Raw genomic sequence first — 15,807 nt, forward strand, 5'->3', positions numbered from 1 at the left:
AAAAAGTACTCTTACCCCAGCTGCAATGAAACATAAACCACATTAGTTAGTTTTTTCTGACAACTGTGTTAGAAGAGGGCTATAAAGAGCACAACTTGTCATTCCAGTTCTGACAGATTTTAATAAACTGTGAACTGTCACAGGCGCAGTTTCAGCAGAAGAAGGGGTGACACACAGGTTACACACAGCCTACTAGGACTCATTTTCTTGCCTTTTGTCCTAGTTGATGGCTGCCAAAGTAACCTCTTAAGGTAAAGCCACCACTCTCCTGCAGTAACATGCTACAAGGACGTGGGGCGCCATGAGAAGTGCCAAGTATCCCCACATCCACTACGAAGTCCTCGGAGCTGCTCCCCGAGTTAGAGCCGGCGGAGCTGCCCAACCCCTCAGGACCGGCCGCTGCAGGCGTCGTGACAGGAAAGGCTTCCTCATCCTGCACCCTGTGGAGGCCTGAAGGGGCTGACCCAGAGTCGGACCCAGAGGATGCCGCGCGGAGGCCTGGCTTGCGAGCCCCCCAGCTCCCAGGCCCGGGCCGGACAGAAAGCAGCCCAAGGAAGCCCGGCTCGGGGCGCAGGGGCTGGGCAGCTGCCTCCTGCGAGGCCCGCAGGCCGGCAGGTGACTGGGTGACCGCCGCCGCCCGCCGAGCGACGCCCGCAGCACCGCGCGCCCGGGCGGTAACCTGGAGACCCGCGGGGGATGAGGGAGAGGGCCCGTGACGCTCTGCGCATGCGCCCCGGAGCCCGCCTGCACCTTCGGCGCCTGCGCGGTGCCTGGAGCGCGGAGCGGCAGAGCCGCGGCGGCGGGCGAGGCGGGGGGGTGAAGGGGCGCATGCGCCCTGGCGGCTTCTGAGGCGGGGAGGAGGTGCAGGGAGGAGGGGTGGCCGCTTCCCCCCCATTTAGCGGTGAGGGAGCGGGTGCGGCGCTTTCGGCTGCCAGCGCGGGAGAAGCCGGGCGGCCGCAGGGGACTGTCGGAGGGGGGTGGGGGGAGCCACTGTAGCTGCGGCCACCGCTCCCTGCTCCTCCTCCTCCGTGAAGCGCCCTCCACCCCGCCCTCTCCCCGCCCGGGACCGAGTCTGGTGGCCACAAAATGGCGGATGGGGAGCTGAACGTGGACAGCCTCATCACTCGGCTGCTGGAAGGTAAGCGAGGCGCCGGGCAGCCCCGCCTGCCTGCCGCCCCACGCCCGCACCGCGGAGGGCGAGAGGGCGCCGTCGCCTCCCCCCGGCCTCCCCGCGGGAGCCGGGGCTGCCGGCGGGGTAGGGGCGAAACGGGCGGGGCGGGGCGGGCTCGTCCCGCGCTGCGGCCGGGGGGAGCGGGGGCAGCGCCTCCCCCGCGCCTCCGGGCCCGGGGTGGCGGCCGGGAGGGGGCTTGGCGCGCCTCGCCGGTGCCCCGAGTCCGGCCCTGCTGAGCCCCTCGGAGGGAGGAGGGGCGCTTTTAAGCGTCCTGTCGGCGCTGGTGTGCGCGGGGGTCCGTCCTCCCTGTCTAGGTGAAGTGGCTGCAAAAGCCTCGCTTTCCTTCTTCCCTTCACCCCCGTTGCAGCTGCCTGGCTTAGGGGCGAGCTGGAGAAGCCTCGCTAGCTGAGCTATGGACGGCCTTATCCCTTCCTCCGGTTAGGGTTAGTCGCAGTCTTCCGTGTTTAAAATTATGTGTATAAGCTGCGTTAGGTATGGAATTGTATGTACGTGAGTGTTAGTGAAAGCAGAGGGATTTAGTGGGCTGACATTCCTCTGCCTGCCTACGGGGCAGTCTCCAAAAGTGGCTCTCATGGATGGCTAATAAAAGCTATGAAAGGTTTTGTGTGTATTAAATAGTGAGTCTTTCCTTTAAAATAAGGAGGAAGCTGACTTACTCCCTGCTTTTGGAGAAGCTGAGGAATTATTCCTGCACTTTCTTTTTATTTAAGTTATGTCTTGAATATTTAGTCTTCTTAGGCCTCTTCTCCCATTAATCTTTCGTTCCACATTCAACAAATACCTGGTATGTTGGAGATGAGAGTACATGCATGGGTATGCGCTGTTCACTTGGTTGCTGTATTCCTTGGATAGTTGGATTACTTTGCAGAAGGCTTATGGAAAGGAATTTCTGGAGTATGTACAGTTCTGGAAGTGAAACAAGTTTTGTAACTCAAAGTTCTGTTCAGCTGAGTTACTACAAAGCAGAGTTTTTAGGGCTTTGAGGATTTTTTTAGTAGTTGCTATCTGTTCTTTTTAGATGTGAAAATTATGAACAATAAAATTAATATTTTAAAATACATACAGGCTTTGGGCAATTGTGCTTATGTTTGTGATTTAAGGTATGCAGTGTAGTATAGTATGAAGAAACCTGCAGGTATTATCAGTCGAAGTTTATCTTTGATCACTAATACAGATAAAACTCCCTTTTTCTGGATGTTGAAACCCAGATTACTAGGTAGGTTTTTAAGACAAACCAAATAGTAACCTAGTAGACATTGACTTCGCAGTGCAGATTTTTTTGGGACATCAAAATGTATGTGTGGTGGTGGGGTTTTTTGAGAGGCACCTTAAAAATATGTGAAAGGTACTTTTCCTCTTTGCTCATCAGTGTAGTTACTTAAATATAGATTGCTTTAAGAGGAGGGGATTCTGCAGTGTTTTGGTATGCAACTTGTTGGATTGTTCTTAAATATTACTCTGCTTATCCTTTTTAACTAAGACTTTTAAAATTCATATTCCATACCTTTTACATACACCATGAATACTTGTGTTGCAACTTTCTAGCTTTTTGGGTTATGATTGGGTGCCTTGTGTCCGAGCAACCTAGTCTGTGCTTTGTATTCCATAGTACTTTAATCTTTAGTGATATGTATGTGCAACTTCTGAACCATGCTTTGCTTACAATTTTTCATCTCTGTTTCTCAGTCTGTTTCTCCCTCTGAGCAGAGATTAGGAAGATTCTTAAGGGAAGTGGGGTGGTTTTTCTCTGCTTGTCACCTACTAACAGTAGTAGGAGTGCCTTTGTACAACATCTTGTATGTGAAAGGGAATAGATTCTTGCAGGGTTTTTTTTTTAAAACAAAACTATTAAAATAATGCATTGGGTATGAATCGGTTTTGGTTCCATTTAACATCTTTTATTTGTTGTACTGCTACCGTGTAATATTTTAAGCTGTAGTTCGAGTAGTAGTGTTTCACAATGAAGCTTTTTTGTACAATTGGCAGCTCACATTCTGGATCTCATGCTGTTGCTTAGCTGACCTGTTCTGGTAAAGTGAGTATGAATCCCTCCCCATACTGCTTGCTCAGAAAAATTTCCATTGACTCTTATCTCTGGAGCAATTAATTAGTTTAAAGCAAGTTTTTTGGCTCCATTACTCACACTTCAACTTTGACTTAAAGGATAAGGAACGTGGCTTTTGAGCTGTAAAAATGCACATTGAAATAATAAAAAGACACTTTTATGAAATGTTGTCGTGCAGTACATATTTAGTCCTTTTGGTTACTTTTAAGTGAAATGGATGGCTTTAAGTTTGAATAGTAGTCCGCAATTGTTTCTCAGTGGCTGCTGCGCATACATTTTAAAGGGTAGCTAATACATATCAAAAGCCACAGCAACAGGAAACTTCCCTGCTGTCATTGGATTGCTGGTTGGTGACACCTGTTTCTAGGCTGTGATATTAGCTGTCATGAGTTCTTGCTCTTACTTTAATTAGGTTACTCTAACTGTTTTTACCCTTGTTGCCCAAGACTACGTATCTTTTGGGTTATATGACACGTTAACTTGCCTTTTGATTGGAATTACCTACTCAGATCGTCTTACCCTCCATGTGTTGGTTTGTTTTTTTCTTTTTTCTGTGATATCAATATGAGGTGACCTATAGCTAGGCTGCTTGGGAGAATTCATCAAGAACATCTTCCCAACCCTTGACACACGTGCATGCATGCTTATCTTGAATGTGTACTTATTTTGGAGATCTTTTGAGTGCTGAAAGCCAGATTAACTCTTGAGTTAAATTGGGGATAGTTTTCAAAAGACTCAACTGAACCATAGTGTAATGCATGGTGATAGTCTTCTAGGATATTAGCTTTTAATTTCCATGTTCTTTTGTGTATAGCAAGTTCTTATCCTTTTATTCGTTGGTTAAGTGGTGAATTTAGGAATGTTAAGAGCTTGTTTTGGATTGCATTTCTCTTGCAATGTGTCTAGTACTTGGTTACTAGTTAGTGATACCTTACAGATAACTTCTATTTGGAGGAAAGTAAAACTAAAGTGTACACTGTATGCGTAAAGTCTGAATGTAGCAATGCTTTCTCTTACTTCTTCTACCTCCAGACTTAAATTCCCATTCCTTTTTCTTTACTAGAAGAGTGAGGGAGATGCTAGTGCTCTTAGATGTGTGCCTGACTGATCTTGGAGATACTTCAAGCTTTATAAGATTTCTTTTGATAAAGAAGTCACTCATAAGTTAATTTGCAAAGATTTACAGGTCATGTAAACACAAAATTCCATAGCTTTGCTAAAACACTTTTGCACTGATATGTGACCGTGAAAGTGAATAAGCCAAATTAGTCTTAAGACTGTTTCTTTCTTGCACTGGTATTCAGAATTCTAGTCATGGGTCAGGCTTAGTTGCACTATGGTACACAAAAAGATGATAGCCTCATTTTTTCTTCAGTGTGTTGACTTTGTTGTTGTTTTGTTTTTTTCTTCCTACCTTCCCAGCTATGCCATCTGGTGGTTAGATTTTCCCGGTCCATTCTAGCTGTGGACAGCACAGGAGTATGCACACACATGAGACTGTCATGACTACAGCAGATGTGGAATATGTTGTGTTTTGCCCCATCTAGGCACATCATGTGTTCCTCTATGGGAAATGCCCTGAAATTTGCAAAAATGCTAAATGGCACCAGGCTTATATTTCATCCAGGCCCTAAGCTAATTTAAACTCTGGTGATACGTGGAAAAGTCCCCTCTATATCAACGCAAGGATGCTGGAATAGGTGTGACCTTACTTGTAAAGAGTGCTGTGGATGGTGTTAAGACAGACTGCTATATTTCTGTCTGGGTGTTGGGCTTCCTGTTTCTGTGCTGTAACTGTCTCTTAAAATGTCTGGATATAAGGCAGCCCAGCTGGACTGGACTTTCTGCACTTCCAAATATATAGGTATCTGTCTTGGTAAAGACTAAGGAATTTCCCATATGGAAGAGAAGATGTACTTGGGGAAACCCAGACATATAGTAGCCTTAAATACAAGCTGGATTTCTGTGAAGAGCGTTTATTTATATAGCTGTACAAACAAATTTACCTTGTTTAGGCAAGACCCCTTGCTTGCCTAAATCTAGCTGACCTATTTCAAATTAACAACTTGAATTCATTTGATGGAACTTAACGTGGATCTGCTCTAAAACAAAATTATTTTTGGTGAGGCTAGGAGGACTACTAGTTCTGATAGTACTGATCCACCACGAAAGCTGGGAAATACTTATCCAAGAAGAGAGTTGTCAGACGTGGAGAATGGTTATTGCTTCAATGTTCAGCTCAAAGTGTGATTTTTATGATTGGCTTAAAAGCTGGTTGCGCAGTGTTCTTAACATGTCATGTGATGTCTTCTAAGAAAGCTGCAACCTTTAGTTTCTTCTGATTTCAGAGGTCTTGCAGGTTGTGATAAAGATAAATTTGAATACTAGTCAGTTTTTCAAATGGAAGTTGGATTTTAAATGCTTATGAAATAATTGAGATTTTCCTTATTAGTTTTAAATGCTATAGAGCTACTGGGCTAATGTATTATGGTCTATAATGTCTGTCTTGTTTGGTTAGTGTCTTAACTTGTTAATGTATCCAGCCAGCCTGATGGTGTTGTATGATACAGTAGTAGTGCTTGCAGTTCCACAGGCTCTGTAACTGATACTGGAAAAGAGAGGCAGCTGTAGAGAAGAAAAATAGACCTTAATGATCTGTTGCGGAACAATATAAACAAACCATGGAGGTGAACCTTGAATAAACAAGGGTTATTACCTGGTTTGGTGTGAAATCACTGGATAATCTGCTATTAGAAAAATAAACAAGGAAAAGTTAATAAGGAGTTTCTTGTAAAGGATGTATTTTTGAAATATTCTTAGTCTTTAGAGAGAGAAAGAAAATAGGCGGTTTTCATATGTTTCGAGGAGGGTAGGTATTGTATTAAACAGGGAGAAGGGATAGAAAGAAGAACAACGTTTGTTTCTGGGTTTGTACAGCAGTGCAGATATCAGCCAGTTCATCTTTAGCTTTATAAGTGCATGACGAATGGGATAGTTGGCTTGAAAAATTGCATTGAAGGCCAAGAGCCCAGCATCGGGCAATGTGTGCTGGTGTTCCTTTATTCTGGCTTGCTGTTTTGCCACTTGAAGGCTACATGATTCAGTAACTGTTTCATTTAGATGTTCTGCAGCACAGTTTTTACTTGAGTCATTCAGTGTCTTGCTCAGAGTACAGCTAAACCATCGTATAAAAGGAAAAAAAATCACTGTATTTAATGTAGATTTTTAATACTTGGTAGTTGCAATTAAATGCTCATTAGTGGCCACCAAATGTAGGTATGTAATTTTTTAAAAAAGGAAAAAAACCCCACCACAATATATGGTTTAGCACTGTGAAGTCAAGCATACTATATTTGGCTATTGCTTGGTAAGGTCAGATGCTGTACTCAGTGAAGGGTGAGTGTGTATAGGGGAATCTACTCTTAACTACAACCTGAGGTGCCTCTAACGTGATATGTATCTGGATCATAATTCGAACATAGAAATGAACCTATTTACTGACTTTTCTTACTGTTGTGTGATTTGTCTTAGTACATAGGCTAGGTCATCTTAGTTTCACAGCACCATCTTCTGTGTGTTTTGTGGGGTTTTTTTAATATCAAACTTGATATAAAGCTTTTGTGTGTGTATATACCACATAACCATTATTAGTTAAATAAGTGAGAAATTGAAGAGGTGCAAAGTCGTGTTAAACCCCAGCTTTTTGTATTACAACTTAAGTAACTTCTCTCCTTGTTACTTCTCTTACTTCTTACTTGTCTGTCGGAAAAGGACCTGGGGGTGCTGGTTGACAGCCGGCTGAACATGAGCTGGCAGTGTGCCCAGGTGGCCAAGAAGGCCAATGGCATCCTGGCCTGTATCTGAAATAGTGTGGCCAGCAGGAGTAGGGATGTGATCGTGCCCCTGTACTCGGCACTGGTGAGGCTGCACCTCGAATACTGTGTTCAGTTTTGGGCCCCTCACTACAAGAAGGACGTTGAGGTGCTGGAGCGTGTCCAGAGAAGGGCAACGAGGCTGGTGAGGGGTCTGGAGAACAAGTCTTAAGAGGAGCGGTTGAGGGAACTGGGGTTGTTTAGCCTGGAGAAAAGGAGGCTGAGGGGAGACCTCATTGCTCTCTACAACTACCTGAAAGGAGGTTGTAGCCAGGTGGGTGTTGGTCTCTTCTCCCAAGTAACTAGTGATAGGATGAGAGGGAATGGCCTCAAGTTGCGGCAGGGGAGGTTTAGATTGGATGTAAGGAAAAATTTCTTTACTGAAAGAGTGGTGAAACATTGGAACAGGCTGCCCAGGGAAGTGGTGGAGTCCCCATCCCTGGAGGTATTTAAAAGACGTGTAGATGAGGCGCTTAGGGACATGGTTTAGTGGGCATGGTGGTGTTGGGTTGATGGTTGGACTCGATCTTAGAGGTCTTTTCCTACCTCAATGATTCTATGATTCTCGGGAGTTATGAAGTAACTTGGTAATTTGCCTCTGCCTTTCTCAAATTTTAGGAATTTCATTAGCACTGCTTTATAGGAAAAAGTCAAACTTTGAGAAAGAAGCTGAAATTCTTTGTTTCATGAGATTTTTATGCTAGGTTAGCTTTCCAAGTGGACTAGGACAGGAATTGCCACCACTTTGTATAATACAGCATAGTGAGAGGCTTCTACCTTATGCTTTGCTAGTTGTATGAGTTTTAGGTTCAAGTGTAATTAAGCAAACAGTACGTATAGACTGAGCTTTAGGATTACACATTTTGCTTACAGAATGGAGTAACTCATGTGATCTTATCCTTCAACCTTGAATTCGGCAATTCTTGAAACTGTGCATGATACAGAATGATTAAGACTGTCAGTTTATGGAACCCCTGTGTAAGGAAGCAGGTGGTCCATGAAAAGCAAATATAATGGGTGGAGGTTGGTGTAGGAACACTTGCGTGTTTTCATGGGCTTATTTGGGTATCCCCTGAAGTGACTTTAGATACTAGTTTCTAATAAAGCTCCTTCTCCATGAGCATTAATTCTGCTGAATAGTATGTATTTTAAGAATGTAAATTCAAGTTTGGGTAGAAGAACACTTCATTGTTTGGTTATTTTCCTGGTAAGAAATTGAAGGCTTGGGCAATCTCTTACTGTGCAGTGAATTTGGGTTTGATGTTAAGTAAGTCCTACTAAAATGAGTTCACAAGCAATCACTGTTCTTCAGCAAAATAACTTAATATCAAGGGCATCCAGTGAAGGCAAATTTATTAAGATTTTGGCAGTGCTTGGATATAAAAGCACAGTTCTTCAGGTAAAAAAACTCCATAGAAGGCTGATTCTTCTATTTTTAGTGGGGAGTTTGGATGATGTACCCTAGGAAGGGTACAGGGCTTTGCTGCATACACCATGCAGAGTAGCTGTATATTCAGCAATAGGCTTCTTACTGAATTGACAAAACTCTGGCAGGGCTTAATTTATATTATTGTTGTCCACCAGTGTAACACATGAATGAAAGCCATTCTAAGGTTAGTTCTGTTACAGCAATTCTGAAACTTTGAAGTTGCTGGCTTAACTCTCAGTGTTTTGCTGCAAGATAGGGAGTGGCTGCTTCTGGATGACAGCTGAACAATTTGAATAACAGAAAATATTTTGAGGGAGTAGAGATTTTGCTTTCCAAAATGAAAGACACTTTTTAAATCCAATGTAGGATTCCTGACTTAAAACCATGATAATATATAACTTGGATTTAAAAAATGCTGAGAGCAGATAACTTCAGAACATGTTTCCAAAATCAGTGTAAGAATTGTTTGTTTTTTTCCGAGTCATAGGTAATGCCACCTTTGGCTTCCAAATCCATTCTGTTCCTACTATTGAGAGGCTGTTCAGGATTCATCAAATACTCCAAAGTACTTTGAAGTACAAGAAATCAATAGTTAAATGTTGTAGTTGGTAATCACTAATGATTAAATATTCTACAGAATGTTGGGGGGGGGAGTGTAAGCTTGTGGGAATTGCTTGCGTGCAATTTGTAAAATTGCATGCTTGCAGTCTTGTGATGTAGTTTTGGGGTTTTTTTTAGATATACTCTGGCAAAATAGATCTCTAAAGCCATAATTTCAGAAATAAGCTTGGCTGGAGCTACTGTGAAAAGAAGCAGAACCAGCTGCTTATTTCTTCACTAGTCCTAGCCCAGGTTCACACTGGATGTTTTCTCTAGCTTGCGGAACTATCTAGATTACATTTTTGTTTTGTTGTGTCCTTGTACTAGAAAGAAAAGATCAGTTCGCTGATGCAGTTTACTGTGTGGCCACACAAATTCATATGCCTGCAAAAAAAGGTGTAGGGAAAGAAGGAGGCTGCTACTTAGCAATAATGCTGGCCCAATTTTTTGAGACACAGAAGTCTGTCTGGGTTTTAATATTATGCTAAAACCATGAGTGTTTTGTCTAGTAAACAGGACGTGTGTGGTATTGCGGAACATGGTATAAATGCTTAGGACAGATGTGCATACCACAGCTGATTTAGTAATTGAAGACACTTCTATTCGTGATGCCACAAAATGAGCAGCTTAGTTACTTAGAGTGAGAGGCACACCAGAAACAGTGTGACAAAATAGGTTAAATGTGTTCTCTCCAGTTAATGAAAGAGTACGGCAAAAAGTGATGCTCATAGAACTTCTAACAGCCAGTTCTTGACCCGCTTTCCTCAGTGTTATTTATTTTCTTCCTCTCCAGTATTGCCTTACATAATCTGCTACTCTCTGGCATGAATTTGGAGGCATTAAAAAAAAATAATTACTATTTTTGAAGTTTTTCTTTTCTGCTAGTGTGCAACTCATGTCTCTGATTACTAATTGCTGTTAGTAGACTTGCTAAGGTTGCTTATCACAGGTTATGTAGATGCAGAGACTATTTTAGTATTGATTAGGGCAGCTTTTGGATTACTATAGGATCTATTGTGTTAAAATAATATCCTGACAGTACAATGCATATAGTTGCTTTTAATTCTCTTTATTCCCTGCTATATCACTCTGCTTTAAGCTTCTTGCAGCAAAGGCTTGTTCTGGTGGGATTGTGCATTGCAACAGGAATTGCTGTCCCTACCGGAGACTTTTATGTAAATCAAAGCTTGTTTACAGCATCTGCATCTTAGATTAAAGAGAACTAATTTACGTCTAATGTTGAGATGCTGTTTCTGCTCTGAGAAAATGACGACCATTAAAAATGATGGTTTTCCCAATGCTGTTAAAGGCTTTTTGTGAACTACAAATTTTACAATGCATGCAGCTATGACTTGCTTGTTTTAAGAATGGTTAGCTATAGTAATTTGTAAATTAGTCTGAAAAACATCACTTACACTCTTGATCTCATTCTCGTAACCTCCTCTTAAATCTGTTCTTGGGGATTTGGCTTTTAAAAACTAAATGTGGTGAGAGATGCTCTTGTTTACAATCCATACAGTGCTCAGCTGAGTCAAGGAAACTTGAACAAAATTCTAGTTGTAGTGTAAGCTGGTGAAAGATGTGCTTAGTCTTGCTTGTGTACTTGTACCACAGCTGTGGCACAGCTGTTTTGGATGACTGCTTGGCAAACCTTTCAGTGCCTTTGTGATTCCAGTTAAAGGGCTGAGGCTTCCAGGGTCACAGTAGCTTCTAGTTTTTCAATATGTAGTACCCTTATTGATGATCAGGGGACTGTGGGAGAAAACTTATTTTCTCTTAACTATATTATTGATGATTATTCCTCATGAAACCCCAGTCTTTGTACTTCTTCAAATGTGACTGAGCTTATATGTTTGCTATGTGGAGCTGCTGACTGACTGGATTGGGGGGGGGCGGTGCGGTGCCTTCGCAAAGGTGCAATGGCCCAGATTTGTACCCTTCCCAAGGGCTGGAAGTAACTGCAGTCATTAGGTGTGTGTTGTCTCCTTCTCTGAGAGTGATGTACTTGCCATAGCTGTAGAAGCTTCTCTTATCTGGAGAATCTGAAGTGTGGTAATAAGTTACTGCCCTGTTTGTTGCTTTGTCTGTTAAGGGCTTGCAACATTTAAGGCTCTACTGTAAAAAGTAAAGAACTAACATCAAGACACTGGATGCACTGACTATGGCAGTTAGTTAATTTTGAAGTCAGGAGCTGCATGTTCACTGTGTCTTCTAGTGCAAAAATCCAGCAGTGCTTAAAGCCTCAATCCTATAAAGCAATTGTTCCAAGTTTAAACCTCCATGTGAGTTTCAAAGGAAGCTAAAGGCTGGTGTTCTAAGAAATATTGATTGGATCAAAGTTATTTTAAGTATTATGAGTGCCCTCCTTGAACTGCTGTCTCAATTTTGGACTCTGTGCTTGGTCTGGTGCTACTTATGGTAACATTAATGTTGTGTATGGTGGGCTTTCCTGGGTTTGAGTTCCAAAACTAGAGTGGATGTAAAAAGTGTGCAGTTCAGTCATTCTTGGTTTTAATCTACATGAAATGGCTTAATTCTGGTGTTGCAAAACATTATGAAAGTAGTTAAATACAGAGGAGATTTTAATTGCTTATCAAAACAGGTTAAAAGAATGCACAGTTTGTAGAGGGAAAAATGGGACTGAAAAGCTAGTTGTGCTGCATGCTTCTTCGGTGTGACCTTGATATTATAAGCCATGGGTTTAAAACATAACAATTGCTGCAATAAAATGATAACCACTGTGTTATTAAGACTCTGCTCTTTCAGGTGGGAGCTTTCTTATGTATAATGACAGTTTATTGTGCCTATCAAAATGAGTTTCTGGTCTATGAAAGGGATCGTTAATAAGGTACCGGAATGCAAGTGTTTGAAAAGGTGGAGATTGTTGGAGCATTTTGGTACCTTGCAAATTGGATAGTCAAGTCCTGTGCAAGCTGTCAAGCCTGAGACTTTTTTTGCTGATAATCCCTATGGGGCTGAAGATGTATCTATCATTTGGTAGACGTTTGAGATGTGGTGAAATGGAAGCCTGTAGGCATTTATTGTTTTCTAGTCACCTTGATTGTCTCTAATGTCTGCCTTTGTATTCTTTTAATATGTAAGCCAACATCTTAATGCATGAAGAATAACAACAAAAAAGTGTTGCTAAAAAGCTGTTTGCTTTCTCAAGTATAGTTGAAATCTTAGTTAGCAAAAGGAATGTGACTTACCATGTGGTAAATATCACCTGGTACTGATTCAGAGTTTTGCTGAAAGAAGTCCTGTATGCCACAGCCTTGTTCTTGTGGGATTCTAATGAGCAAAGTGTTTCCAGTGTATCCTTACTGCAGATCAACTAGCCCTCCTGCTATTTTGGCACTCAAAGTGGCTGTCCCAGGATCTAGTTTCACATCTTCTCTTCCCTGCTTGAGAAAACCATTCTTCCTTTCTGCCTTTTCACATGTTACTGTGGCTGCTTCCTAAACTCAGTTTAACAAGCGTGCGTGGTGTTTATTAAAAACAAAAAATAGAAATTCATAGCACAGTGTTGGAATGGTTAGATGTGCAGTTACACTCGGAGAAGTATGCGGTGATAACCAGAGCAGAGCTTTTTGAGCTTAACACTTTGGACTGTAGTATTAGGTGGCCTAGGACAAACTGTTGCCCTGTATCCTTTTTTCCCCATTGCACAATGTAGATAATGATACTGATCTCTGTAAAGTATGTTTTCTAGGACCTAAGTGGAAGTAAAAGGAAAAGGGAGGTTATGTTAATTTAAAAAAAAAAGTTGCAAGCTTAATCTTCTGTTTTGGAGAGGGGAAGCAGGCAAGCCAGGAACTTATTTTATGTGTGAAGAACTAGTTTTTGCTATTCTGTTTGCAAATCTATCTTACTAGACTTCCTGAAGTTGCAGCTAAAATTTTTATGAAGTAATGTCTTACTATGTTTGACTTTGAAAGCATTTGGATTTGAACTGCTAAAGTTTCGTACCACCTTCTCTTGTAGGTACTACTGTTGTTTTAATGCTGAATGTTGCTTCCATGTAAAGCAGATGGCAGAACAGGATTTTCGCCTGTTGTAGACACTGATACATCCTGGCTTATTAGTTTGAACTCTGAAGTTTGGGTTATGCTGAGATGCAAGACTGAACTGGATCAGCCAAAGTGCAGACGCATTTGTTCTATCTTACTGCCTCATTAAAGCCTCTGACAGAGGAATCATATAGATATTTGTGGAAAGAAGCAGCTGCAGATAAACTTGCCAGAGGATGTTGGTTGGAGTGCAATGACATGTGAATGTTTTCTTTGAAAGCTTAGTGCTAAATATAGGTCTGAGTACCTGACTTACTGGTTTAGGAATTCAATTTCATTCTAATTAGAATGTCATTGTTTGGATGTAAAGGTTCCAGTAACTCAAGAGCCATTATATATGAATGAAGATTTCATTGAACTTTCATAGCTTTTAGGGTGGTGTTCCTAATATGGCCATTTCAGCTGCCAAAAGCATAAACATGGCTGTGGTTTTTTCTTTGTATTTAGCTAGCCCTGTTGAACTCAACAGTCCTAAAGAAGTTTATTTTGTGCTAATGTGGAAGTGTTTTCAGGATTGCCATTCTCAGGATTTTTTTGCCTATTATGAATATTCTAGCATAATAAGATTGCTAATTTAAACACTTTTTGAAGTTGCTATTTATCCAAATGTGGATGAAAGCAAGGCTTAAATTGTTCTGTTCGGAGAACCTGATTTGACAAGAATGCATACAGACCTTTAAGCACAGCTTACCACAGTATCAGAGATAAATTTTAAATTTGTTGGAATACGTAATTCCAATGCATTTGGTAGATATGTTGGAGTGTGCTGCTGGCTTTTTGTCAAATACAGATTTCAAATACAGCTCATCTGCCCTTACCTATTGCTGTGTATCTGTGTGATAGTTACCTTCAATTGTTAAACATCTCATTTCAGTACGAGGATGTCGTCCTGGGAAGATTGTTCAGATGACTGAAGCAGAAGTTCGGGGCTTGTGCATAAAATCACGGGAAATATTTCTTAGCCAGCCTATTCTCCTGGAACTAGAGGCACCTCTGAAAATTTGTGGTATGTAAACTTCTTATGTATGTGTTTTATGTAGGTGTTTTAATCTAGTTGTATGCTAGGTGGGTTGGAAGGATACTGAGACAGGCAGGTGACTGTGGCTTGGGTGATACGGATTGGAGTGAGGACTTCACATTCTTAAATGTAATTTTCAGCTTAGATTGGATTAAGTCGAGAAAAGGCAGCTAACTGTTGGTAGATTGCTGATGCTCCCAGTACTCTTTAGGAGCAGGTTCCGTTGGCAGTAAGAGCTGCTTGTGCCCTCGTCTAGTGCAAATTTTGCAACCTGTCCCTTGTACCTCCCTAGGGACTGCTTGTGCAGAGCTGCTCCTCTTTCCATTGCATTTAAAAAAGCAGTTAGCTGCTTTAAAAGCAAATGTTTAATGTTGTAGGTTTTTCTCTTCAAAGCATAAGCCAAACAAAGATCTTTACATGTTGTGAAATGGAACACTTCAAAAATAGTGTTGAAGAAAACATTGTTAGTCTTTCAATTGAAAAAATAAAACTGGATGCAGACTGTTAAATTAGGCTTACTTACCAAGTAATAAATTCCTTGAGCTTTATAGCAAGTTTTAACAAACATGGTTATTGCTGTCAAATGTGGATAAAACTGTGTGTTCTTTACCTCTCTAAGCCTTTATAAGATACTAGACTTCTTCAAAAGTACGCTGTTGTTAATAGGTGTGCAAGCTTGTTAAAAACTGTTACAAAAATATCATAAATACTGGCTTGTAATAATCTTTCAAGTTATTAACAGCAGAAGCAGTCTTAGAAAGCATAAAATTTCTTGAATTGGGCTTCTTAAAGTGTCATAGTATTAAAATTGAAGCAGTCTTTGAATTTGTTGTTACTAACACGCTCAAAGATAGATTAGCTTCTTCCTGGCAGACCTAATGTAGCCACATCTCTTACATTAAGAGAGGATATTACCAATTAAAAAAAAAAGACACTAATGGCAAAGTCATTTTTAAATTACTAATTGCTTGGTAGGGTGGGGAGGAAAAACTGGACCAGCTTGCCTAATGACATAAAGTTGAAGGTAGAATCCAGCTTTACCATGTTGTGTTTATGTTACACTGAAAGGACTACAGTAGTCTCATTGTATTCCTAGATAAAGAAAAAATGAAAACTCGGATGAAATATTGAGATTGTACATAAGTCAAGGTCTGCAAAGTATAATTAACCTCCTTCAAAGTTAGTTTCTCATTTGCTTAAATCGAGACATTTGAAAGGACTGTTAGGTGTACAATAATAGGGTAGCAAATGCACGGTTAAATAAGGCATTTGTTATTTCTAAATTGGATTCCAAACATGGTGATAGCACCAGGAAGTGTCAGGTGCATCTAAGTTTAATAGAGCAATTGTCAAAGTTGCATTTAGATAAAAGTGAAAGAAAGATGATTGCTTTCACCAAAAGTAAAATATGCAGCTGTACTGCTTTGAACTATTTTAGTGTGTTCAGGCAATGCCTGAGGAACCATTGTAGGATTGTCTTTTCTTCTAATCCAAGTCAGTTCAAAATAAGCTTTTACATCTTGAATGGCTGTGTTTTAATGTAAGATGAAAGATACTCTTA

The 15,807-nt window shown here is 41.2% G+C and overlaps 1 protein-coding gene across 1 annotated transcript in view; it reads left to right on the forward strand.

Moving 5' to 3' along the window:
- The first annotated feature begins 859 nt into the window (after window positions 1-859).
- PPP1CB (protein phosphatase 1 catalytic subunit beta) overlaps window positions 860-15,807 on the forward strand; it is a 30,376-nt gene continuing 15,428 nt past the window's right edge. Inside the window, exons 1-2 of the mRNA XM_076334399.1 lie at window positions 860-1,138; window positions 14,103-14,234. Coding sequence (XP_076190514.1) covers window positions 1,087-1,138; window positions 14,103-14,234 — 184 coding nt within the window. The 5' untranslated portion in view covers window positions 860-1,086. The remainder of the gene's footprint in view (window positions 1,139-14,102; window positions 14,235-15,807) is intronic.

The sequence above is a fragment of the Aptenodytes patagonicus genome, chromosome 3 (assembly GCF_965638725.1).
Source record: "Aptenodytes patagonicus chromosome 3, bAptPat1.pri.cur, whole genome shotgun sequence".
Classification (NCBI taxonomy): Eukaryota; Metazoa; Chordata; class Aves; order Sphenisciformes; family Spheniscidae; genus Aptenodytes; species Aptenodytes patagonicus.